The sequence below is a fragment of the Onychomys torridus genome, chromosome 7 (genome assembly GCF_903995425.1).
Source record: "Onychomys torridus chromosome 7, mOncTor1.1, whole genome shotgun sequence".
Classification (NCBI taxonomy): Eukaryota; Metazoa; Chordata; class Mammalia; order Rodentia; family Cricetidae; genus Onychomys; species Onychomys torridus.
The window spans coordinates 115,967,548-115,992,086 of NC_050449.1; the positions used below are offsets into that span (position 1 = coordinate 115,967,548).

Here is a 24,539-nt window from a genome sequence, read left to right on the forward strand (position 1 = left end):
CCAGGGCTGCATAGTGAGAACCTATTTAAAATGCTTTTCTTACATTTAGTTAGTTTATGTGTGCACACATGTGGGTGTGTGTGTGCTTGCCGCAGTGTATGTATGGAGTTCAGAAGACGACTTGCAGGGGTTGGTTCTCTTTCACCATGTGGGTCCCAGGGATTGAATTTGCCACCTCAGGCTTGGTGGCAAGTGTCTTTGCTTGTCTGTCCCCATTTTAAAATCTTTGATAGACTTATGTATGACTTAGGCACATGCCACTACTTAGAGGGCAAGAGGATTAGCCTTGTCTCAAACAAAAGATTATGTATCTATAACGTTCAGATTATCTGCAAAGCAGACAGAAATTAGGCTGCTTTAGAATGAGGTGCTGGAAGCTCCACCTTTAACCCACTCTGCCTGCTCTAGAGTTAGAGCTCTACTGTACAAAAAAATATGCGGGATGTAATTGAGTGCTGAAACTGGCTTTGTGCTTCTTACCCCAGAGACCTTGATGTGTGAAAAACAACTAACCAGCATCAGAAAGACACTAAACGTATTGATGTCACTAGGCCCCATCAGATAATTAGTTAAAATGCTTGTGGTTTCGGTTATGTAACTCAGTCTACTTTGCATTTTGTATATGTGAAAACAGATTTGCCAGTTGTAAATTGTGTCCTGTTACTGTCACCGTCTCATGGAAATGTGTGTGTGTGTGTGTGTGTGTGTGTGTGTGTGTGTGTGTGTATTTATTCATTTTAAAAACTGACTATCTGGTCCAGCCTGGGACTCTTACTCATCCTCTCTCAGGGCTGGGATTATTTATAGTTGTGCACCACCACACCCAATCCAGATTTTTTTTTTTGCAGTGATTACATAATAATAATATTGTTATTATTATTAATTTATTTTGGCTTTTTTTTTTTTGATTCAGGGTTTCTCTGTGTAAACAGCCCTGGCTGTCCTGGAACTCGCTTTGTAGACCAGGCTGGCCTGGAATTGACACAGATCCACCTGCCTTTGCCTACCAAGTACTGGGATTAAAGGCATGCACCACCACAGCCTGGCCATAATAGTTTTTAAAAGCCATCATTTACAGTATGTAGTCTGCAAAAGGGAGACCCAGGGAGGCTTCTGGTAATTCTGGGTGAGGCTGGCCTCAACTTGGTTTCTTTCTTGTTCTGCATAAGCAGCCACCTGGCCCAGTCAGGGGAGTGGGCAGGTGTCTGTCCAGGTCTTCAGTTTTCATAGAAATGACACCTATTGTAGCCTGTCAATCTGTGCTTGGAGTTTCCCAAGCTTACTTCCTCTCTTCCTTCTTTCTGTTTTAGAGGTAGGATAAACGTGGCCCTCAATGCCTGGCAGGTATCAGTTGTTCTAATTTCTGAAATTGGTGGAGGAGTCTGGACTAACCTGGAAATGGCGAAGATCCCAGCATTTGTCTTCCTCCTTGCTCCTCGTATGCTTCTGTGCAGATGAAAATAATCTGCCCTCAGGGTTACAATTGAAGGGGCCAGGAAAAGGCTGAGGCAGAAGAATCAGGGCCTTTCAGGCACAGAGCCCAACCCACCCTCCTGCTCTTAGAAGGTACCACAAGGATGCAGGAGTCTCTCACTCTCCTGGCTGAAGTAGGTCATATCTGCCTTTATGGGAGAGTCACATTGATTCAATTCGTATTTGCATGTGTGATTGGTGCAGAGAAATCTGCAGAAGTACTGCTGAGGCTGGGAGCCTGGGAGACCATAGCCAGGCCATCGGCATTCATGCCATTTTTTTAAAAAAGAAGTTTTATGTATATAAATAGTTTGCCTGCCTGCATGTCTGTTCACCATAATGTACAGTGCCCTGGAGACCAAAAAAGGGCATTAGCTACCCTGGAGACTGGAGTTAAAGACAGTGAGGTGCAGTATGGGTGCCAGGAATTGAACCTGGGTCCTCTGGAAGGGCAAACAGTGTTAATTGCTGAGCCGTCTTCTCCAGCTCCCATGCCTTTCCCACGCCAAGTTTTATCATCCCTGTGCTAAATTGTTTTATCATCCCTGTGCTAAATTGTTTGTCTGAGACAGTGCCTGCTGCACTAGAAGCTAGAGTCTAGATGGACTTCAGAGATACTTGAGACACATTTGTTATCAAAGCCTTGGTCCTGGAACACTCCTGTTCTGCAGGACACCTGCCAATTATGGGGAAAGGTCCAGCGTGGGCACCCTGGAGCCCTCATTCAGAAACTCTTTGAAGTAGTTTTGAAACAGAAAAGTAAAAGATTCTGCTAGTAGTCAAGCTAGTCAGGTGGCAGTGGAGACAGAGTGCCTGGAGGTGGGGCCACATAGGTGCTGTTTCATGTCAGTGTTTGCATAGGTATCTATGTCATGAAGAGTCATCAAATTGTACCCACCCCAGGACTAGTGTACTTTCCAATGTGAGTGCTAATTGTCATTTTGACAGTTTGCTTTAAACAGAGAGAGGATAGGGGAAGAGAGACAGTGAGAGGGAGAGGCCTAAGGAGAGAGGCAGAGAGAGGAGAGGGAGTGATAGAGAGGAGTTTTAAAAGATGAGTCAGGGGAGTAGTCTTAAACTTGCTGGTGAGTTGCAATTCTACACATTCCCAGAAGGTGGCAGTGGTGAGCCACTTGATTATATAGGAAAACAAAAAACAAAACCCCAGTAATAATAATAAATAACAAGATCCCAGCTCCCTACCTTTAAGTCTTTTTTTACTTTCAGAAACAGTCATGGTCTATAGCCTAGGCTGACCTCAAACTCAAGACTGTCCTGTCTCAGCCTTCTGAGTAGATGGGGTTACAGGTATGTAGCCAAATGCCCAGTTCCCTGAGTCTTTCTTTTTTTCCTTTCTTTCTTCGAGATGGGGTTTCTCTGTGTAGCACTGGCTGTCTTGGAACTTGCTCTTAGACCAGGCTGACCTTGAACTCAGAGAGATCCACTTGCCTCTCCCTGCTTTCCGAGTGTTGGGATTAAAACTTATGTGCCACCACTGCCTGGCCTGGTCCCTTTAGTCTTAATGCTACCGATTTTAATCACTCTACACATGTTTTTGGGGTGCTGGGTGTAAATCCATGGCTTTGTGTGTGGTCAGCATATTTTGTACCACTGAGCCACACTTCCACATGCCTGAGTTTCTTTTTTCTTTCTTTCTTTTCTTTCTTTCTTTCTTCTTTTTTTTTTTCCTGTTTGTTTGTTTATAGACAAAGTTTTTCTGTGTAGCCCTGGCTGTCCTGGAACTCACTCTGTAGAACAGAGTGGCCTCAAAGTCACAGAGCTCCGCCTACTTCTGCCTCCGTAGTGCTGGGATTAAACATATGCACCACCATGCTCAGCTTCTGAGTTTCTCTTAAGTGTGACTAAAACCAGTGCCTAGTGTGGCAAACCTCATGCCCTGTTGATGGGATGCTGGCACCTGAGACGGGAACAGCAACACTGAATAAGTACAAGGTAAACTTGGTCTAACGATGTGCCATTGGGTGTACCCAGGTCACCAGCTCCCTGGAGGCAACTCTTGGTGCTAAGAACAGTGCCCTGCTTTGTAGGGTGCTACCTCATTTGCTGTTGGTTTTAAATGTGTCTGCGTCCAGCTTTTCCCTGCTCAGCAAGAAGTGACTGTGCTAGTTGGTTCTTGTCAACTTGACATAAACCTTGATATATCTGAGAAGAGGGACCTTTTTTCTTTTTTAAGATTTATTTAATGTGCATAGGTGTTGTGCCTGTATGTATGTCTGTGTGACCATGTAGGATCCCCTGGAACTGGAGTTACAAACAGTTGTGAGCTGGCATGTGAGTGCTGGGAATTGAATCAGGATCCTTTGGAAGAACAGTCAGTGTTTTTCACCACTGAGCCATCTCTCGGGCCCTGGAAGAGGGAATGTTAATTGATAAAATGCCTCTGTAAGATTGGTCCATAGGCAAGTAAATAGGGCATTTTTTGAGTAATGATTGATGTGGAAGGGTCCCACCCCTTGTGAGTAGTGCCATCCCTGGGCAGGGGGGTCCTAGATGGTATTAGAAAGCAGGCTGAGCAAGTCAATAGTCAACATTCCTCCATGGTGTCTGCTTCAGTTTCTGCCTCCAGGTTCCTTCCTTTACTTCCTTCAATGATGGGCTGTGATGTGGATGTGTAAGTGAAATAAACTCTTCCCTTGAAAGTTGCTTTTGGCCATGGTGTTTTATCACAGCAGTAAGAAGCTAACTAAGGCTGGGCGGCGATGACACACGCCTTTAATCCCAGCACTTGGTAGGTAGAGCCAGGTGTATCTCTGTAAGTTTGAGGCCAGCCTGGTCTACAGAGCAAGATCCAGGACAGGCACCAGAACTACACAGAGAAACCCTATCTCGAAAAAGAAGCTAAGATAATACCTGTTTACCTCTCTAGTTGACAGTGTGAACTTAGGAGAGTGGGGGGGGGGTGTGCTAAAAATGAGGCAAACTAAAGTCTCATGCAATATCCAACTTTCTTCAGATCATCAAACCATTTATACCTAGAAGGTTAAGAAGAGTCACCTGATTAAAGTGTACAATTACAAGGACCAGGTGCATGTGGCAAAATTACTTTTTTCTATAGAGGCTGTGGAGTTTGAATCTAATTGTCCCCATAATCTCATAGGGAGTGACACTATTAGGAGGTGTGGCTCTGTTGGAGTGTGTATGACCTTGTTGGAGGAAGTGTGTCACTGTGGAGGTGGGCTTTGAGGTGTCCTATACTCAGGACAGATACCCCCCAGTGTCTGAGTCAACTCCCTGTTGCCTGCAGGATGTAGGATTCTTCTCCTCCAGTACCACGTCTGCCCATATGCCACCATGCTCCCCACCATGATGATAATGGACTGAATCTCTGAACTGTAAGCGGCCACCTCAATAAAATGTTTTTCTTTATAAGAGTTTCCATGGACATGTGTCTCTTTGCAGCAATAAAAACCCTAAGACAGAGGCATATGTCTCTGAACAACAACTGAAGTAAACTCACTCCTATCCACTACATCTGGGATGAAAGCATGAAAGCACATTCCAAGAACAATTCTGTGTTTTTCTAAGAGTTTTCTCCAAGTACTCAGAATTCTCACACAGCTCCATCCTGGACTGTGTTCCAGCAAGTAGCCATGCATTTTCCCCCTCTGTTTTAAATCTTCCCGTGATTATTTTGTAATTAGCTTAAAGTGTAGGTGCACCAAAAGTTTGCTGGAAGGCGAAGATAGCTCAGGGGCTGAGCACCAGTGCATGTTCAGTCCCTCCATCTTCCATCCCAATGTCCATCCCACCATCCCTCTGGGCACTCACATCTTTGTCCATGGGATAAATGTTTTAAAGCAGGCTACCATCACTGGGCTCAGTACCCCGGGAGCAGAGAAAAGAGTAAGAGACTGGTCCTTACTATAAGGGGCTAAAGCAGAGGATGGGTGTTCTCTGTGTATAATCACATAATAGGCTAACCATGTGCTTTCAGCGAGTTATACTAGATGCTGTGGATACAAAGAAATTTAAAGCTAACTGAGCTACATGAGTTTGAGACTAGCCTGGGATGCAGGGTGAGACCCTTTCTCAAAAAACAAACAGAGTGATTGGAGATATGGCTTAGTGGTTAAGAGCACTGGTTGCTCTTGCAGAGGACCTGGTTTTGATTCCCAGCACCCACCTCATGGCTTACAACCACCTGTGACTCAGTTCCAGGGAACCTGTTGCCCTCTTCCAATCTTCCTGGGCACCAGGCATGCATGTGGTACATATACATACATGTAGCCAAAACCTTCGAACACAAAAACAAAATAAATAAATCTTTAAAAAGTTTCAAACTGCTGTGTGGCTGTGGCACACGCCTTTAATCCCAGCACTTGGAAGGCAGAGCCAGGTAGATCTCTGTGAGTTCGAGGCCAGCCTGGTCTACAGAGCGAGATTGAGGAAAGGCACCAAAACTATACAGAGAAACCCTGTCTCGACAAAACAAACAAACAAAAAGTTTTAAACCAAACAGACAAAAATTATTAAGATATGTTTTTGAGGTTGATCACTTTTGTGCACACATAGAGGAATCTCTATTTTGACACAGTAGCATATTCATTTGGCTCTGTGACATCAACTAATACATTCATTTGCTGAATGAGGCCTCACAAAACATGATACTCAGCATTTCTATTTGAATGTTAACTGTACTGGATTTTTTTTCCACTTTTGTAAATAGGCCGCATTTCTCACCATTGCTTGCGTGCGCGCGCGTGCGCGTGTGCGCGCACACACACACACACACACACACACACACTCATAATCAAAAGGTTTTAGAATAGGAAAGTGGGCTGCATCTAAGGCAGAGCGGGCTGCATCTAAGGCAGAGCATATATTTAGCATTGAACCTTGAGATTGTGGTGCAGTATGGGATTGACATACACAAAAGTCAGGAATCTTTTGTTTCTGGCCCTTATTCTCTCAATCTCTTGGCTGCCTGGTCTGCCCTCTTGAATCTACTAGAAAACATACTCCTTGTAATTGCCCACCCACAACTGTTAGACAGGGACCTTTGTGGGATTTACTGGGGTCAATACTCACCTAAATCAGATGACCTTGAACATAATGTAAAGGATCCTATGGGATTAACCTGCAAGTCTAACAGGGCTGTAGCTTGTTGGGCCCATGGCCCATTTAGATTGCTGGATTTCTGATTCCCTGAGTGGAGACTCCCCCACCTATCTCCTCCATATTAGTGAACTTGCACTCCAGAACTGGGATGTTAGAAGGCATGAACAATATCTTGCTGTCCAGAGCAGCATTAGATACTTAGATGGGATGGTGTCTGGAATTACTTGCTAAAATGCATCAAAATAGAATTGGGCAGATCTTACAAAACAAAATGAAATAGAGAGAGAGAGAGAGAGAGAGAGAGAGAGAGAGAGAGAGAGAGAGAATTGAATGGTTCTTAAGAATAAACTATTGTGGTGAGTGTGGTGGTGCATGTCTTAATCTCAGTATCCAGGGGGAAGAGGCAGACAGATCTCTGTGAGTTCAACACCGGTCTAATATACATAGAGGGTTCAAGTCCAGCCAGTGCTTCATAGTGAGACTTTGCCAGGAAAGGTGTGTGTGTGAGTACAAGGCTGGAGCAATGGATGGCTCCGCAGTTAGAGCACTGGCTGCTCCTCTGGAGGACCCACCATGCCTGCCTGCTTGCTACCATGTTCCCCACAATAATGTCATGGACTCTGACCCTCTAGAATCATGAGCCTCACATTATAAGTTGCTTTGGTCATGTTTTGTCATCGTAATAGAAAAGTAACAAAGACACATCAACCATTGATAGCTGCCTCTGCAGAGTGAAATGGGCCAGGAAGAACAATGTCTTAGTTAGGGATTCTATTGCTGTGAAGAGACACCATGACCATAATGGAAAACATCTAGTTGTGACTGGTGTACAGTTTCAGAGGTTTAGTCCATTATTGTCATGATGTGAAGCATGGTGACATGTAGGTAGACATGGTGCTGGAGAAAGAATTAAGAGTTCACTGTAGTCAAACTTTCTTTTGGGCCACTAGCTCACCAAAAAAACAAACAAACAACAACAAAAAAAAACCAAAAACAAAAACAAAACAAAACAAAAAAAAAAAACCGACATGGAGACCTGTAATTATGAAAGCTCGGCCTTAGCTTATGCTTGTTCCTAACTAGTTCTTATAACTTAAATTAACCCATATCTATTCATCTACATGTTACCACATGACTGGTGGCTTTTACCTCTCCTCCTGCATATCTTGCTTTCTCTCTCCATCTGGCTAGTGACTCCCCATTTCTTTTTCTCAGAGCTCTCTGTCCCCAGAAGTCCCACCTAACCTCTTCCTGCCCAGCTCTTTATTAAACCAGTCACAGTGGCACATCTTCATACAGTGTAAGGGGATATTTCACAACATTCTACATCTGGATTGGAGGACAGCAGGAAGTGGAAATGAATCACTGGCCTAGCATGAGCTTCTGAAACCTCAAAGCCTGATTTCAGTGACACACCTCCAAAAAAGGCCACACCTACACAAGGCCACATAGGGGCCTATGGGGGCCATTTTTACCCAAACTACCACAAACAGGTAGATAACACTTAGATTTTAACAGAAATGATCTATTCCTACCCAACTTGTAAGATTTAAACTTTAAAAGAGTCTAAGCATGTATGTATTATGTTAAGGACCCTTTACAAAGATAGCCTTCAGTACTCTCTCTAGGCCCTCTGTGCTGGACCTGATGGGCAGCTGACACTGTGTGACTCTTATATTTTCATGCAGTCACTTGATTCCATCTTCCCATTAACACCTTGAGGCAAGTTTCTCTTACTGCCATGTTATCAGTTGGCATACTAGACGCCCAGAGCAAGCAGGTGACTTTTGTGGCTCATAAGCCTTTCCAGATCTGAGGCCAGTGTTCTTTCTACTCACCTCTGGAAAGTGGACCTGGGTTTAACCTTGGCTACTGCTGTGACTTAGTATTACCACTGTATCTAAGTAGCCTGCTTTCAGGTGTGTCTGTAGAGATGATTTCTGCATCCATTGTGTCCTTGCTAATCTACCTCCCTCCCCCACATCCTTTTATTTTCCTGTGATCTTTCCTCAGGGAGCCTTTCCATAAACTGCTAGCCCAAGGTCTCATCAAGGGACAGACATTCCGCCTTCCATCTGGACTGTGTCTGCAGAGGGAGGATATAGACTTCACAGGTAAGGTGGGCCCAACCTGGCTGGAGTGAGTAAGAACCAAGGCCAGGTCAGGAGCTCTTAAGAAGCTAGCATCTGCTATTGGGTCCTGGCTGGGTGCAGAGGCCAAGACCGATCCTGGCCATGCCTCTGCAGGCTGCTCCTGGGACTGGTTGTCCCTCCTACCCAGCCCCCCTGTGTAACATGATGTCTGTTTGGGCATCCCCCCTTGTCCAGCCTTATTTGACAGGCTGTTGCTGGACAGAACTTCAGACTCAGAACATGGAGTCTTCCAGGACCTTTCCCCACAAGGCTTCGAAGTACAGCTCAAAATATGGGACCTCCACCCCGCCCATTTCCTTGGCCCCTAAGAGAAGCTCTGCTTCCCTGACCTCCCTGTTCAGGACCCATTCAGAATCATGCATTGTTCCTAAGTATTCTTTTGGCATCTAGGTCCTGCTCCTGTTTGTGCAAAAACAAAAGAGAAGTTAGAGGTGACATGGGAGAAGATGAGCAAGTCCAAACACAATGGGGTAGACCCTGAGGAGATTGTGGCACAGTATGGGATTGACACAATCCGACTCTACATCCTCTTTGCAGCCCCTCCTGAGAAGGACATCTTGTGGGATATAAAGAGTGAGTCTTCCTCCTTCTCCTACTTGCTTCCTCTGAAGTCTGCCCTGAATTCTGAAAGAACTGAGGAAGGAAATGTCTTACTGGAAACAGTAATGGAGAATTCTAGAAGTCATCTTGTCCAGCCTGGATCCCTTTGGTGGGGAAGGGAAGGGGGTTTCCCACTACATATGCATCTTCCCAGTCCTCACCTATACTTGCTGCCAATAGGGCCCATTACATGCTCTGTGCTGATTATAATGTGAGGGCTCTGGACAACTGTTACCTTGAAGACTGAGCACCTGTGTTACCCTAGGCCTGCTGAGCTGCAAAGAGGCAAGTCTTCTTTCCACATCCCCTGAAAGTTTTTTTCTAGAACAGAGTCCTCCTCCCTCACCAAAATGATGCCTGGATCCTGGGATCACATGCAAACCATCAGCCACTCCCTGCTAGCCTCACTTCTAGAGATTTGTCTTTCTAAAGCTTTCATTTTGCCCTGGAGATCTGCATGGAAGTGGGTGTGGGAAGTGAAAGCCAGCACCTGTGGAAGGAGTCTGTTTTATCTCAGGATTGGCTGCTTTTCTCACTACATCTTATGGCAGTGGGTCTGGACAGTGGTGACAGATACCAGTCCGAACAAACTGCCTTGAAGTAACAAAGGCAGGACGTGCAGAACAGTGTAGGCACTAGCTCAGCTTTCTCCTTTCTACATGATCAAGTCCCCATATCTGCTTCTCACAAGCCTCCAGCTGTCCCTGCTGTGTCCTTACTCTTGAGAATACCCAACCCAGTGGCCATGGGTTCAGGCATCTGCACTCACACTTATTTGGTAAGCTGTATGACCCAGGATCACCAAGTGGGCTGTTCTGCTTCCCCAGGTCAGAACAACTACTGTCTAACTACTAGACTTGGTGAACATGTTTGGAATACATAACACACATATCTGGCAGGGTTGTTAGCTGACCTCACACAGTGCCATAAGGCTGTTCCCAAGCATGTTGTGCAGCCATTGCCCCTGTTACCTGTGCTCATGAGATCCCAGCTTCATTAGTATTGGCGTATGACTTAAGCACTTTGTTGACCCCAAGGCATGTCTGTCAGAGTAAGCTTGCTGACCCAGAAGGTAGTGAGTATGCTGATGCTCATCCCGGGCAGGTGGCAGCTGCTGAGCAGCTGACCAAAAGGGGTTAGGGAGGACTCTGGAAAGATGGGGCTTTTCTCACTCCTTATCTGTGCTCTTTCTAACTCTTTTTGATTGCCACAAATTGCAGCCGATGCACTTCCTGGAGTGCTGAGATGGCAACAGCGGCTGTGGTCCCTGACAACACGATTCATTGAGGCAAGGACTTCTGGGTCAGTCCCCCAACCTCAGCTATTGAACAACAAGGAGAAAACCAAAGCCCGAAGCCTCTGGGAATACAAAAACTCAGTCATAACTCAGGTCAGAAGCCACAGTCTGGGGGCAGTTGTGTCTCTCACTCCAAGGGAGCCTTTGCCCAATGGTCTATGCAGCCTTCATGTCCTGAGGGCCACAGTGGACCTTCTTTCTTTGGGAGGTGCCCTGTTGCCTTGATTAATTTCTGTCATTGTTTTGGCTGTTTACTGAGACTTCCTAATGGAAAGAGATGCTCTCAAAAAATCCCTCATCACCTTCTTCCACCTAGACCTCAGGAAGCCACCTATTTCTTGTGTCTCTGGACTTGACCTACTGGAGGAACCAATCTCTGATGAAACATTGCACATTGTATTAACAGGGGTGCAGAACTGAAAGAAACTTTTTCATTTTATACATGAGTTTAAGACCCAGACAGGTCAGATGTCTGGCTTAAAAGCCTAAAGCTAATGAGGAACTGAGCACAGATTGGGATCCCAGCTCCCTTGTTGTAGTTGGAGTTTTTCTGTCTGGCCCAGTCAGGACAAATCTCTCTTACCCGCCAGTCCCACAGTCGCTCAGACCCAACCAAGAAAGCACACAGAAACTTACATTGTTTACAAACTGTATGGCCGTGGCAGGCTTTTTGTTATCTACTTCTTTTATCTTAAATTAACCCATTTCTGTTAGTCTATACTTTGCCACATGGCCTGTGGCTTACCAGTGTCTTTACATGTTGCTTCTCATGGTGGCGGCTGGCGGTGTCTCTCCCCAGTCTCCTACTTCCCACAATTCTCTCCTCTCTTGTCCTGCCTATACTTCCTGCCTGGCCACTGGCCAATCAGAACTTTATTTACACAGAGCAATATCCACAGCACTTCCCCTTTTCTTTTTTTTTTAAAGGAAGGTTTTAACTTTTACATAGTAAAATTACATATAACAAAACAATTATCAAGCAAGAATTACAGTTACAATATTAAAGAAGATATCCTATCTATCTTATATTTGTGAGTCTAAGGTTTTATATCTAACTTATTTTTTATCATAACTGAGGAAATTATAACCATCTAGTCTTCAACCATATCAAAGACCTCAGAAGGATATAATATTACCTGAGAACCGGGAGAAGGATGCAAGCATTTTTCGGGAGTCTTGCAAGAGTAGACAGAGACAGCTGGCAGCCTGGACAGTCACCTAATATTTCTCAGTATCGTTGGTGCATTCAAATTGGCTACAGGCCTAGAGTATCTGACAGACCATTTTCAGAAGCAGGAATTCTGAAAGACCATCTTACCCTGTCTTGGCAAAGTATGGTGGTCGCTTTCATTGTGTCCCGCTTGTCCAGAAAGGACAGCATTTGTACTGTCAGCAGTTGAGGCAAGGGCAGTTCTTTGCCCAGTAGGCCATTTTGTGCTAAGAAGACAAACTTCCGAATGGAAATGTCTTAGAAGCCCAACATTCTCTCGGGATCAAATTGGTGCTGTCAGGAGCAATTGTGTCTCACTGTCCAGAAAGTCTAAATTTTAAAAACATTTTAAATGCCATATTCTGAAGGTCTTTGAAGTATTTGAAGATTACCTATCTATCTGAAATATCTCTTTGTATACCTAGAAGACTTAACTAACATGGCTACAAGTATGATTATCCTAGATGATTAATTATTAATCTATTTTTAATTATCCATTACAATTTTAAATGAGCTATACAAACATAATACCTTAAACAAGAGTAGAAATATATACATAGTATAACAAAATTAACTAAGTTTGTATCAATAGACTAAAATCTATACCAGTGTAAGACATTTTAAACAAGTTGTTGCTCTTTAAAAGTAAGTTCCTTAGTCTACCCTTTCATCCTATTATATCTATATCATATCCCCCTTTCTTCTTTAGAAAGAGATCTCATTTATAATCAGCCTGCTTTAAAGAAAAATATTGGTTTTTCTCTGTCCCACACCAGAGGGCTCTTCTGATTTGGGACATAAGAATCTCTTAACCATTTCTTTTAGCAATATGTCTGGGTTTAGAGAAGGAGTGAGCCAATTACATCTCCAAAGCCAGCTTGATAATTTTGGGAATGTGGGCATAGTTTCTCTTACTACTTCCTGCTGGAAGGGGGGCGCTGTATCTTATAGGGACACAAAGAAAATTTTAGGGTTATAGAGTAGTCCATTAGGGTGAACCTCTGAGCCAGTTGCCTTGAAACCATTCTGGATGTTGGATCATCTGGGCCATGGTGTCATCAGAGACCTTTCAGGTGGTCTTGGCTGATCAAACCTGATATATCTTAATCTGGAACAAATCCACAGCCTCTGGCTTTCTGTGGAAACAAAAGCAGAGACTCTTTTCCAAAGCAACATATCCTTATATCCAAATTTTGAAGTCAAGGTACCTTTAAAATTCACATATTTGTTTAACTCAACAGCTTTTACAATCAAATCTTTTTTTGTAGTTAAAAATCCCAAAGACAACATAAACCAGATTCTCTGGGTAATATCCATCTTTGTAAGACTGAAACGCCGCTGTGGCTGCTGACTCCGCCCACCTCAGCTTCCCAAAATGGCGGTGGTACAGTTTACTGCCAGCTCTGGGTCTGGAGCCATGTGTACCATCAACTATCAGAAGCAGTTCTGTCAAAGCAGTACATAGCCCAGAATTTTTTTTTTTTTTTAAACTAGCAAAGGCTAAATCTACCACGCAGCAGAGTAAAGTGTTGCTTGTAGATTCCTCATTCCCGCCACACTGCAGGTCAGACGCACACGCCAGGAACCCGCCATAGTAGCTCAAACCGGCAGGCTGCTGCTAACTTGAGAGAGACAATTAGGAAGCTGTTTTTAGCTCCGTCTTAGAATCTTTTTTCTTAGGTTTTAGGTGGAAATTCTTGCCCCACGTTGGGCGCCAATTGTAGTTGGAGTTTTTCTGTCTGGCCCAGTCAGGACAAATCTCTCTTACCCGCCAGTCCCACAGTCGCTCAGACCCAACCAAGAAAGCACACAGAAACTTACATTGTTTACAAACTGTATGGCCATGGCAGGCTTTTTGTTATCTACTTCTTTTATCTTAAATTAACCCATTTCTGTTAGTCTATACTTTGCCACATGGCCTGTGGCTTACCAGTGTCTTTACATGTTGCTTCTCATGGTGGCGGCTGGCGGTGTCTCTCCCCAGTCTCCTACTTCCCACAATTCTCTCCTCTCTTGTCCTGCCTATACTTCCTGCCTGGCCACTGGCCAATCAGAACTTTATTTACACAGAGCAATATCCACAGCACCTTGTACTTATCAGGAGTTCTTCCACTTGGTTACTTCGGTACACAGTGTCCAAAGCACTTGTCTTAGGTTAATTTCCCCAAATATGAGATTTTTGTTTGTTTGTTTTTTGAGACAAATGTAGTTAGAGTTTTCCTGCCTGGCCCAGTCAGGAAAAATCTCTCTTACCCGCCAGTCCCATAGTCGCTCAGACCCAACCAAGAAAGCACACAGAAACTTACATTGTTTACAAACTGTATGGCCATGGCAGTCTGCTTGTTATCTACCTTTTCTATCTTAAATTAACCCATTTCTGTTAGTCTATACTTTGCCACATGGCTTGTGGCTTACCAGTGTCTTTACATGTTGCTTTCCATGGCAGCGGCTGGCGGTGTCTCTCTCCAGTCTTCTACTTCCCAGAATTCTCTACTCTCTTGTCCCGGCTATACTTGCTGCCTGGCCACTGGCCAATCAGAACTTTATTTACACAGAGCGATATCCACAGCAGACAAAGGTTTCTCTTTATATTTTGTGGTGCCTGTCCTGGATCTTGCTCTATGGACCAGGCTGGCCCTGAACTCACAGCCTGGCTCTGCCTCTTGAGTGCTGAGATTAAAGGCATGTGCCACCACCGGCTGGCCAAGGTTATTTTTAATGAATATCTGATAACCCTAATTCTTCTTAGGCTAATTTTTTTTCACTTGCTAATTTAGGGGTAGGTGTAGGTTGGTGGTAGGCTGTGCCAGGGCCTGGGTTCCATTCCCTGAACTAAAAAGGGAAAGGTGCTGATTCAAGCCTGTGAAGTCGTCCAAGGCCACTTCTTGCCTGAACTGTAGCTCAGATGACATTAATGACATGGCAGGATTTTTGTTTGTTTTCATGACCTGAATGAGGGGCTCTGGTTCTAGCACACTCATCTAATGGCATTTCTTCCACTTTATTTCTGTTCTCTGTGTAGAAGGAGTCACCAAGGTAATCTAAGGATCTGAGTGCTGCTAAGTAGTTGCTCTCATACCATGCATTTTCTTTCTGGAGCATAGGTCAGCTAATTGATGAATTGTTTCAACAGCTATAAACTCTTGACATCTTAAAGGTGTGTCCTTTTCTCTTCTCTTCTCTTCTCTTCTCTTCTCTTCTCTTCTCTTCTCTTCTCTTCTCTTCTCTTCTCTTCTCTTCTTTTCTTTTCCCAGTGGTGGGGAATCCAACTGCAGGCCTCACTCTTGCTAGATGAGTGATTTACCCTGATCTGCATCACCTGCCTCTCATGTATTTATCCACTGTTGTCTTTATGCTGCTGGTCAGCAGCTCCTGTCTCCTGTTCAAGCAGCCTGCGCTGTCTTCTTAATTGTAGGAAGCAACATTGTCTCAAATGTGGAAAGAAAGACAGTCAGTCATAAGCAGTAGAAACAGCATTGACTTTGAATTTAAAAGCCTTTGAGCTCATGAAATCTAGTCATTATTCAAGATAGTAAATATATTTATAAGTATCTTTTGTTATATTTGGTTAGCTTTTTTTAAATTATTCACTTTTCTTCTGGAAAGCTAAAAAGAATTTCTGAAGAAAGTGAGTAAAAAAAAAAATCAATTTTTTTTTACCAACAGGTAACCACCCATTTCACAGAGGACTTTGCTCTGAATTCTGCAGTTTCTCAGCTGATGGGACTCAGCAGTGCCCTCTTGGTAAGTAGCTGAGGAGGGAGGGTGAAAACGTTGGGAACATTTCTTTCATGGACACAATTCTATCATACTACTTAAGGTTTTTTGTTTTTTAAAGATTTATTTATTTATTATGTATACAGTGTTCTGTCGGCATGCATGCCTGCACACCAGAAGAGGGCATCAGATCTCATTATAGATGGTTGAAAGCTACCATGTGGTTGCTAGGACTTGAACTCAGGACCTCTGGAAGAACAGCCTATGCTCTTAATCTCTCAGCCATCTCTCCAACCCCAGGGTTTTAAAGGTTATCTGAGCAAAGCCATTTACTTTTTCTGAGACAGGGTCTTACTATGTAGCCAAGGCTGGCGTTTGAGATGGTCTTCCTGCTTCTGCCCCCAGCTTAAAGCCTTTTTATTTCCAGTCTTTTGTAAGAGGGCATGGAGGCCCAGGAGGTTAGATGCCATGTCTGAATGAGTAGTTGCAAAGCCAGGGCCAGGCTTAGGCCTCTCTCTGTTCTAACCTTCATCCACTACTGCCTGAATGTATCAGGCTGTTTCCTTGGCATTGTGGCATTGTTAATGTTTGTATTTGCTTAACCTAGATAGAGCAAAGTTGTTACTCCCATTGACAAAAAGAGCCACCAATTTCAGTGCCACTCATCTTTTTGCTACATGTGACTCCAGTTTTTCTTGACAAGGGAAGAATTTGTCAATAATTGGTGGATAGAGAGGAGCCACACCCTGGTATTCCACAGTGGAAAATCTTAGGAGACAGTTCTCTGCATTTTTCCCTGGGCCCCAACACACAGGAAACCTTGCAGAGTGCTTACAAGTTTTGACTTTGTTCCCAGAGCAGATTTTCCCCCCTCGATGAGGCTTGGCCTCTTCCTCTGTCAGATGAGGTACAAATCCTGCCCTTGAAGGGCAGTTGTGAGCACTGAGTATGTGGTTCTGTAAGGGATCCTTTGGCCTAAGGAAGGAGGTAATGAAGAATATTTCTCCCACCTGCTGAGCCACTGTATTCCATTTCATTCATGGCCTGCCTTACTCCTTCTTATTTTGTACCTCTGTCTTAAATGTTCCTTCCTTTCCCTTAGCAAGCCTCTCAGAGAGTGGTTCTCCACAGCCCCGAGTTTGAGGATGCTCTGTGTGCCCTGCTGGTGATGGCTGCCCCCATGGCTCCTCACATAACCTCAGAACTCTGGGCAGGTATGTAAAAGGGTCCTTGTCTAACTAGTTACTATGGACTAGCATTTGCCCAAGCCTATTTGTAGCTCAGCAGATGTCTTGATCAGAGTGTTGTTCATCTCTTGAGGGTTCAGCTGCTGTCAGTGTGTGTGTGTGTGTGTGTGTGTGTGTGTGTGTGTGTGTGTGTATGCGTGCATGTGCGCTTTGTTGTAGGTGTGGGCATGTATATGCTGTGAATGTGTGTGGAGGTTAGAGGACAACCTTGGGTGTCAATCCTCATCTTTCTACCTTGTTTTGAGATGGGGTATTAATCACTGTGTAAGTCATGTTACCTGGCCCAAGAGCCACTAGAGATGCTCCTGTCTCCACTTTCTGTCTCGCCATAGCAGCACTCTTGGACTACAGATGCTTAGGCTCCTGTGTCCAACTTTTACATTGGTTCTGGGCATCCAAACTCAGATCAACAAACTTGCTTGACAAGTGCTTTTACCCGCTCATCCCTGACCTGTCTTCACTGTGAACTAATGAGTTAAGTTCAGATTTTATCTGTTTTGGTATCCAAGCCAGTTCCACAAATGTTCATCCAGACACCAAGTCTTCATCCCACCAGGCCTTCTGACAGTCTTCGTTTTTTGTATTTTTTTTTTTTTTGTTGTTGTTGTTGTTGCTGTTGTTAGTTTCTGCTGTTAGAAATTGAGTCCAGCTTTGTGCATGCTAAGTGCATGCTCTATCACTGAGCCACACCCAGCCTCTGATGCAATGTGGATGTTGTTCTTTTCAAAGCATGTGAGCGAATTCATTTCTCTGGGAAAGGTCAACATGAAGTGGCCTTGCTTCCTGTGCATTTTCTTTAAATTGCCAGGGCTGCGGTCAGCACAGACCCAGGCCCTCCTGGCATACTCAGTGGAATTAGCTAGCACAGACAAGGATGGGGAGATGAGGGCAGAGACAGGCCCAATAATGCCACAAGGAGAGGTCTGCCTTCCACAGAAACCATGACTACCACATTAACTTCCCAGCAATCACTGTGGGCCACCAAAGCAGCCTGGCAGCCTGTGCTCTGGAAGAGATGGAGAGGTTTAGTTTTGTTTTCTGCAAGAAGGTCAGCTCTCCAAAGGTGGGGATGGAAGGGGTGCAGCTGGCCCTGCATGATAGCCCTGCATACCAGAGCTCTGGTACTTTCCTCCTGCATTCAGACTTACCCCGTTGATCTGTCACCTTGTCTGTGTTGTACTTGCTATGCACATATTGGGTATTTTCACTTAAAAGAGCCAAGTGGCAAAAACCTGCTCATATGCAGGGTTTTGAGCTCCACACCACCACCCTCACCACCCCACCCCCGCAGCCAAGCCACATCATCCAGGGAAAGCCTGGTGAGGCACTGTACCTATAAATAAGTATCCTGATTACACCAGGAAGTCTGGGCTTCCTTGTTTTTTTTTTTCAGTGGAATGTATGACAGCTTCTGTCCAGAACATTTTCATCCAAGTCCCTTTCTTCTCCTAGGCATCCTGTATGACTTTCATACAGAGGTTTTGGAAACCTTCCCACTACATCTAGGTCACAGGACAAGCCACCACCAGCTCAGCAAATAAAGACATGATTATCTGTTTTCTGTGACCTCCGTCTCACTTTTAGAGAAGGAAGAAGTTGGAATATTTTCTACATTTGCCAAAAGGCCATTAAGACCATTGAGAAGTACAACAGCTCAGACCAGGACCAGCTGGGCACCAGGGGGAGGTCATGTCCTGTACTTGGGCTGTAGGGAGCCTTCACTTCTCTGCTAGTAACTGACAATACAGGGTCACCAGAGTGTCAGATAGGAAAACTTAAAAGCTGCAATGAATGAATATACCAGAGAATCAAGCATGGCAGATGCCAGTAGAATAGAATGCATCAGCACTACTCAGTGGCTTAGCCACAACTCAGGCTTACTTAAAGACTTAGTTGCAGTTGGTGAGAAGAAGGGGAGCTTGGGGTGGGCATAAAGAAGAATAAGGCTGATTCTGTGTGTGTGTGCACATGCATGCACACATGTATTTGCAATGCTGGTGTCAGACTCAGAACAGTGTTCATGCTAACAAACATTTCTTCATTTCCTCACTGAGCTGCATCCATGGCTTTTTAGTAAAGGAAGCAGTATGTGTTGATTCATATTCTGACCCTGGATTTCTACCTCCTTGCATATATAAACTTTGAATATCTGAAGCTAATGGTACCAAACCAATCCCAGTATAATAATATTTTGAAGGAAAACCTACAAATCAATAGGGAAGAATACTTTATGCAAACAACCTGGGTTTGGAAAGTTTACTTTGTGATTTTGAAGGTAGTTTCTTTATATTATAAACAAAATAGATTACTACTAAATTTGAAAGTTAAATGGCTGGAGGGATGAAACCTTTCAAAGAAACCAGAAGAAAATTCTTGAACTGATTTCACAGTATGGAAAAACTCTATACTTAAATACATTTTCAAATTATGAAAGGCTACGAGTGTTGCTGGGTGGCAGAGTACTTGCTTAGGCCTGGTGTTCATCACCAGCACAACTGTAATTTGTACATACATATGTATGTACACAAGCAATGACTGCTTCTTGTGGAAAACCTATAAAACAGTGTTTTAAAAGAGGAGACAGGCTGGAGAGATGGTTCAGTGGTTAAGAGCACCGACTGCTCTTCCAGAGGACCTGGGTTCAATTTCCAGAAACCACGTGAAAGTTCATAACTGTCTGTGACTCCAGTTCCAGAGGCTCAGAAACCCTCACAAACATATTTGAAGGCAAAACCACCAATGCATATAAAATAGAAATAAACTTTTTTTTTCCCCGAGACAGGGTTTCTCTGTGTAGCTTTGCACCTTTCCTGGAACTCACTTGGTAGCCCAGGCTGGTCTCGAACTCACAGAGATCCACCTGGCTCTGCCTCCCAAGTGCTGGGATTAAAGGTGTATGCCACCACTACCCAGCAACTATTTTTAAAAAAAGAAAGAAAGGAGGGATCTTGAGGTACAAATCAGCAGTGGAGCATACACTTAGCATGCTTGAGGCTGTGGGTTCCATTCCTAGCCCTGTCTCTGGAGGAAGACTGGAGAGGGTTTATACCTTACCACCTTCATGTGGCCTACCCTCAGCCAAGGGTCCAGTCCTGAGAGGGAGCCTATGAGGCTAGAATATGAGGATGAGAGAGTTCCCAGGAGGGCTGAGAACATCCCTCTGTCCAGTGCACTTATGTGAAAAAGGACTGGGGACAAGATTTTGAGACCAAAGGCCAAGATACTCATGGCAGGAAAAGCTGTGAGGACAGCCTGTACTTGGGGCCAGATCTCAGGAAGGCATTCCTTCCCAAGGAAAGGGGTAACCCCAGAACACTGGCAGCCTTGCTTTTCCACTAATTTCAGAGCACCATGTCCATCCATCTGCATATCTCTGCCTGCTTTTTATAGAAAGTCTGCCTGAAACATGGGTCATAGGCCAGCTGTGGGAAAAGGTCAGCTCCTCCTTATGCACCAGCACACCACTTGATCCTCAGGCCCTAAGCAATCTTCACTTCTACCCCACTGATCAGCCGTGTAGTCATAAGAGTGTCTAATAGGAGAAGGTTTTAAAATTTATAAGAAATCTCTAATACTGGCACAAGAACCCAAGACAGAAGCCAACAAAACAGAAAGTATTATCACTACTTAGAGTGGCCAGTCCACAACCTTATGGAAAACTCATGTTATGGCATCACTAGTTTCCTCAAAAGGCTCTAAGCCAGGGCACCCTGTTCATGAACCCCCTGTGTGTTCAGAGTGGCCTGATCTTCTGTGCCTTTGTGTTGCAGGCCTGGCGCTAGTACCAAGCAAGCTCTGTGACCATTATGCCTGGGATACTGGTGTGATGCTTCAGGCCTGGCCCACTGTGGACTCACAGTTCCTTCAGCCGCCGGATATGGTGCAGATGGCCATTCTGGTGAGTGCCACCCACAGCCATAGAGCTAGACTGTGGTCTACAGACTATCCCTCTCCTACCAGTGATCTATCAACCCAGCCCCCAAGCCAGCCCTTCCATTTGACCAAGCCCACAGCACAGAGGTCTGTGTTCCCTTCCCTGTTCCTTCACTAGATCCCAGAAGCATGTAAGCTTCCACCCTCAGGGCCTGGAAGGACCAGAAAGGGGAAATACCAGCCCCATCAGCCTTACTGGTGCCAGTGTCTTCCAGCTGCAGTTAGGAGCACCTGGGTAGGGTTAAAGGGGTGGGTTGGGGTGGGGGGCATACATGGAAGGTAACAAACATCTGTCAGTAAAGAATACTTCCGTTGGGCTGGAGAAATGGCTCGGGAGCTTCCAGAGGACCTGAGTTTGATTTCTAGCACACACGTGGTAGCTCACAACCATCTGTAACTACAGTTCCAGGGGCTCTGCTGCTGTCTTCTAGCCTCCACTGGTTCCAGGCATGCATGTAGTGCAGAGATATATATGCAGGCAAACCACCCACTTACTTAAAATAAAGTTAAAAAAAAAAAAAAAGATGCCTCTGGCAAACATATTTCAGTAAAGTTACATAAAACTTTTTCCCCTTTTATTTACTAATTTTTTGGGGGGTAAACTGGGTCGTTTTCAATAGATAAGAGTAATGTAGGAGCGGAAGTTCAAGGTTCAAGGTTTTGGTTTTTGTTTTTGTTTTAGGTTCTGAGGTTGAACCTAGAGCCCGAGGCATTCTAGGCAAATGGTGTCTTGTTAAGCTGCATCCCAGCTCTCTTCTTACCTTTTACTTTAAGACAGGGTCTCAGAAAATTGCCCAAACTGACCTTGAGCTTGATCTGTAACTCAGGCTGGCCTTGAACTTTGGCCCTGTTGCCTCAGCCTCCAAGGTATCCAGAATTACAGGCTTGTGCCACCAGGCCCTGCAAGAGTAGTTCATTTTGTTTTGTTTTTCCCTTAACCCTTTTATGCAAAAACTAGACCCTTGTAGGTTCTCCTCTATGCAGATTCCATTTGTTTAATATGAGACACTTTTCTAGGGACGTCTGTTAATGGCTTAAGTGGCAAAAGGTGAAGAGACCAGAATAGGCTTTTTACCTGATCCTCTGGATGGCAGATGGAGTGGAACTAGGTCATTTACATCCAAATGTGATTTTACTTGCTTATCAGAGGCTACACCATTCTTAGTTAAGAACACACGCTCAAAGAAGTGACTTACCTCATCCAGGTCTGTCCTGACTCTAGGCCAGGCATGGGCTAGGTTGTAGGGATGCAAAATCAAACAAAAGCCAGGCACAGTAGTTTACTCTGATCTCAGCACTTGAGAATCTGAGGCAGGAGGACCACTGTAAGTTTGCTATTATCCAGGGATTTATGATAAGACTTTGTCTCGACAAAAACAAAAAATTCATTGGGACAACAGGGTCCCTATCCTCATGGAGCTTAAAGCCCAGAGAGGTAGAAAAGCATAAAAGAAGGAAAAGAATAAACAAAAGGAACATGTATTGTGTTAAGTGCCAGCATTACATCCACCCTGGAGATGAGAAGCAGCGTATCCTCTGAAGCCTGGCCAGAAGCCTGGCCCCAGTGTGTTTGCACCAGACCTAGACCACAGGAAGCCCATGTTTAGAAAGAGTACTTAGCCCAGGAGTTGGAGCACCCTCACAGCCTGCCTCCCTGTGGACTCTCCTCACTCTCTGCTCTTTTCCCTCTCAGATCAACAACAAAGCCTATGGCAAGATCTCTGTGCCACAGCAAGTTGCTCTGGACCAAGACAAAGTCCGTGAACTTGTTCTCAAGAGTGAGCTGGGCATCAGGCTACTGCAGGGGAGAAGCATCAAGAAGGCATTCCTCTCCCCTAGGACTGCCCTCATCAATTTCCTGGTGCAGGAGTGACCAAGGCTTCAAGGACCCTCCTTTTCTGCCCAGATCAAGGAATGTTAGCTTAAGAAAAGAGAAAAGACAAACATCAGGGGCATTGGCTTCTGTGCCAGGACAGACTGGAGTCAGCAGGGACCCGTGTGCTGAGGCCTGAACTTGGATGAGAATGGATGTGGACAAAGAGGAACAAGGGGAGAAAATTCATTTCATTGTCCCATGACCCTTCACTGCCACTCAGGGTATGAAGCTACCAGAGATGCCACTGGGTGGGGGCAAGGAGAAAAGCAAGGCTAGCAGGTAGCCAGGAGCTTTTGTACCCACCTCAGGTGCTGTCAGGTACCTCTCAGGGCGTCATGTAGACTAGAGGAGCCATTTAGGCTCAAGAGCCTCACAAAGGTCAGGTGTACAGATGGTGCTGACTGGGCTTTTGACCTACAGGATAGATAAAACCCTTCAATATATGCTCAGTGTCTCACTTGTAGAACTGGACATGGACTCTGGCACCTCTACAGATTGTTCTGCATATGTCTCCAGCACATGTCACCTGTGTCACACAGGTCTCCTCCACTCCAGCTTGATGGCCTGTTCTGAGATTGATGTGCATATTCTGGGATAGGACTCCACTTCTGAACCTGAACACAAGGACTAGTCATTACCATTGTTTCAGTGTGTAGAGTGTGCTCTGTGGTGAGTGAAACTGTTCTAAGCCCCACCAGAGCCCCATCACAGACCAGCAGGGGTTTGAACCCCAGATGGCTCACTTGGGCCTTAGATAGTGATATCACTTGTCATCAGTTTGGCCCCAAGAGTGTCTCTAGCAAAAGCAAAGTTCATCAGAGAGGAGTAGAGTTGTTGCTTCCTGGGTGTTAACCTACTGTGTCCAAGCTGCTATAATTTAGCTGTTTAGGAGACAGCCAGGAGTGGAGCCAGCTCACCAGTAAATTAGACAAAGCTGATTTTATGAGAGTCATTAGTAAAGTGCTCTTACAGACATGATCTAAGCAAGGGCTTAATACTTAGTTGTGGGGAGGAAAGAAGAAACTAGCCATCTTAGAATGCTGAAGCTCTATATCTGTAATCTGATGTCACCCAGAGGTGGCTGTCATTATTTCCTACCATTCAGATGCCTTTTAGTGTTATAAACATGTATTACTTTGAGACATATCTATGATCTTGGAACAGCCCCATATTCCAGTTCTAAGGGTTAATTGGGAGCAGACCAGTGTCCTCCACCATCACAGGCTCTGGCTCTGTGACACTTCCCTGGAATACCTATGGTCTGTCACCTTGAACGCACACTCTATACAGACAGTGCTCATCCTGGCCCATGAGCAATAAAGGCTCATGCACAGGGTCTTGAGCTTGATACTGTGCCTGGTCTCCACACCTAGAAATTATAGTTTAATTATAGCCATCATAAAAGATTTTAAAATGTTTATAAGTGAGGCTGCTGAGGGTATAGTTCAGTGGCAGAGTGTGAGCCTAACATGGCAATGTCCTATGTCTCATCCCCAACACAAAAAGACAAAGCAACTCTGTCAAAGAAACTATGTGGTAGCACACTTGTAATCCCAGCATGTGAGAGACATGAGGATCATGGGTTTAAAGCTATTTTTGGCTACATTAGACCCTGTCCCAAAGAAAAACTACCAGTGATCCTAATAGACATCAAGGTTTGCAAACACTGGATTAATGAATGTTAATGAATTAATGAATGATTTCTGCCCAGTCCTTTCTCCTTCATTTTCATCTTAACAACCTGGTATGAGTTTGGCCCAGTACCATGAGGAAGTAGTGTTGGGAGAGATTGGGACCAGAAGGGAAGGCAGATTCTGGAGAAGTGTTTTAAGAGGATCCCCAAGCTGATACAGGTGATGGTCCCATGACACACAGGAGCATGTGAAGTTAAGGTAAGGGCTTGTGGCTGTTTTGTGTTCTCCAGGAATGAGATCAGTGGCCTTGATGAACTAAG

General features: G+C 44.7%; 1 protein-coding gene across 4 annotated transcripts in view; it reads left to right on the forward strand.

Moving 5' to 3' along the window:
* Positions 1-24,295, forward strand: part of Lars2 (leucyl-tRNA synthetase 2, mitochondrial) — a 113,918-nt gene extending 89,623 nt beyond the window's left edge. For all 4 annotated transcript variants that reach the window (XM_036192676.1, XM_036192678.1, XM_036192679.1 and 1 more), the window contains exons 15-21: positions 8,566-8,666; positions 9,096-9,278; positions 10,526-10,695; positions 15,479-15,556; positions 16,632-16,743; positions 20,547-20,674; positions 22,403-24,295. In XM_036192676.1, coding sequence (XP_036048569.1) covers positions 8,566-8,666; positions 9,096-9,278; positions 10,526-10,695; positions 15,479-15,556; positions 16,632-16,743; positions 20,547-20,674; positions 22,403-22,582 — 952 coding nt within the window. In that variant the 3' untranslated portion in view covers positions 22,583-24,295. The remainder of the gene's footprint in view (positions 1-8,565; positions 8,667-9,095; positions 9,279-10,525; positions 10,696-15,478; positions 15,557-16,631; positions 16,744-20,546; positions 20,675-22,402) is intronic.
* Positions 24,296-24,539: the final 244 nt, after the last annotated feature.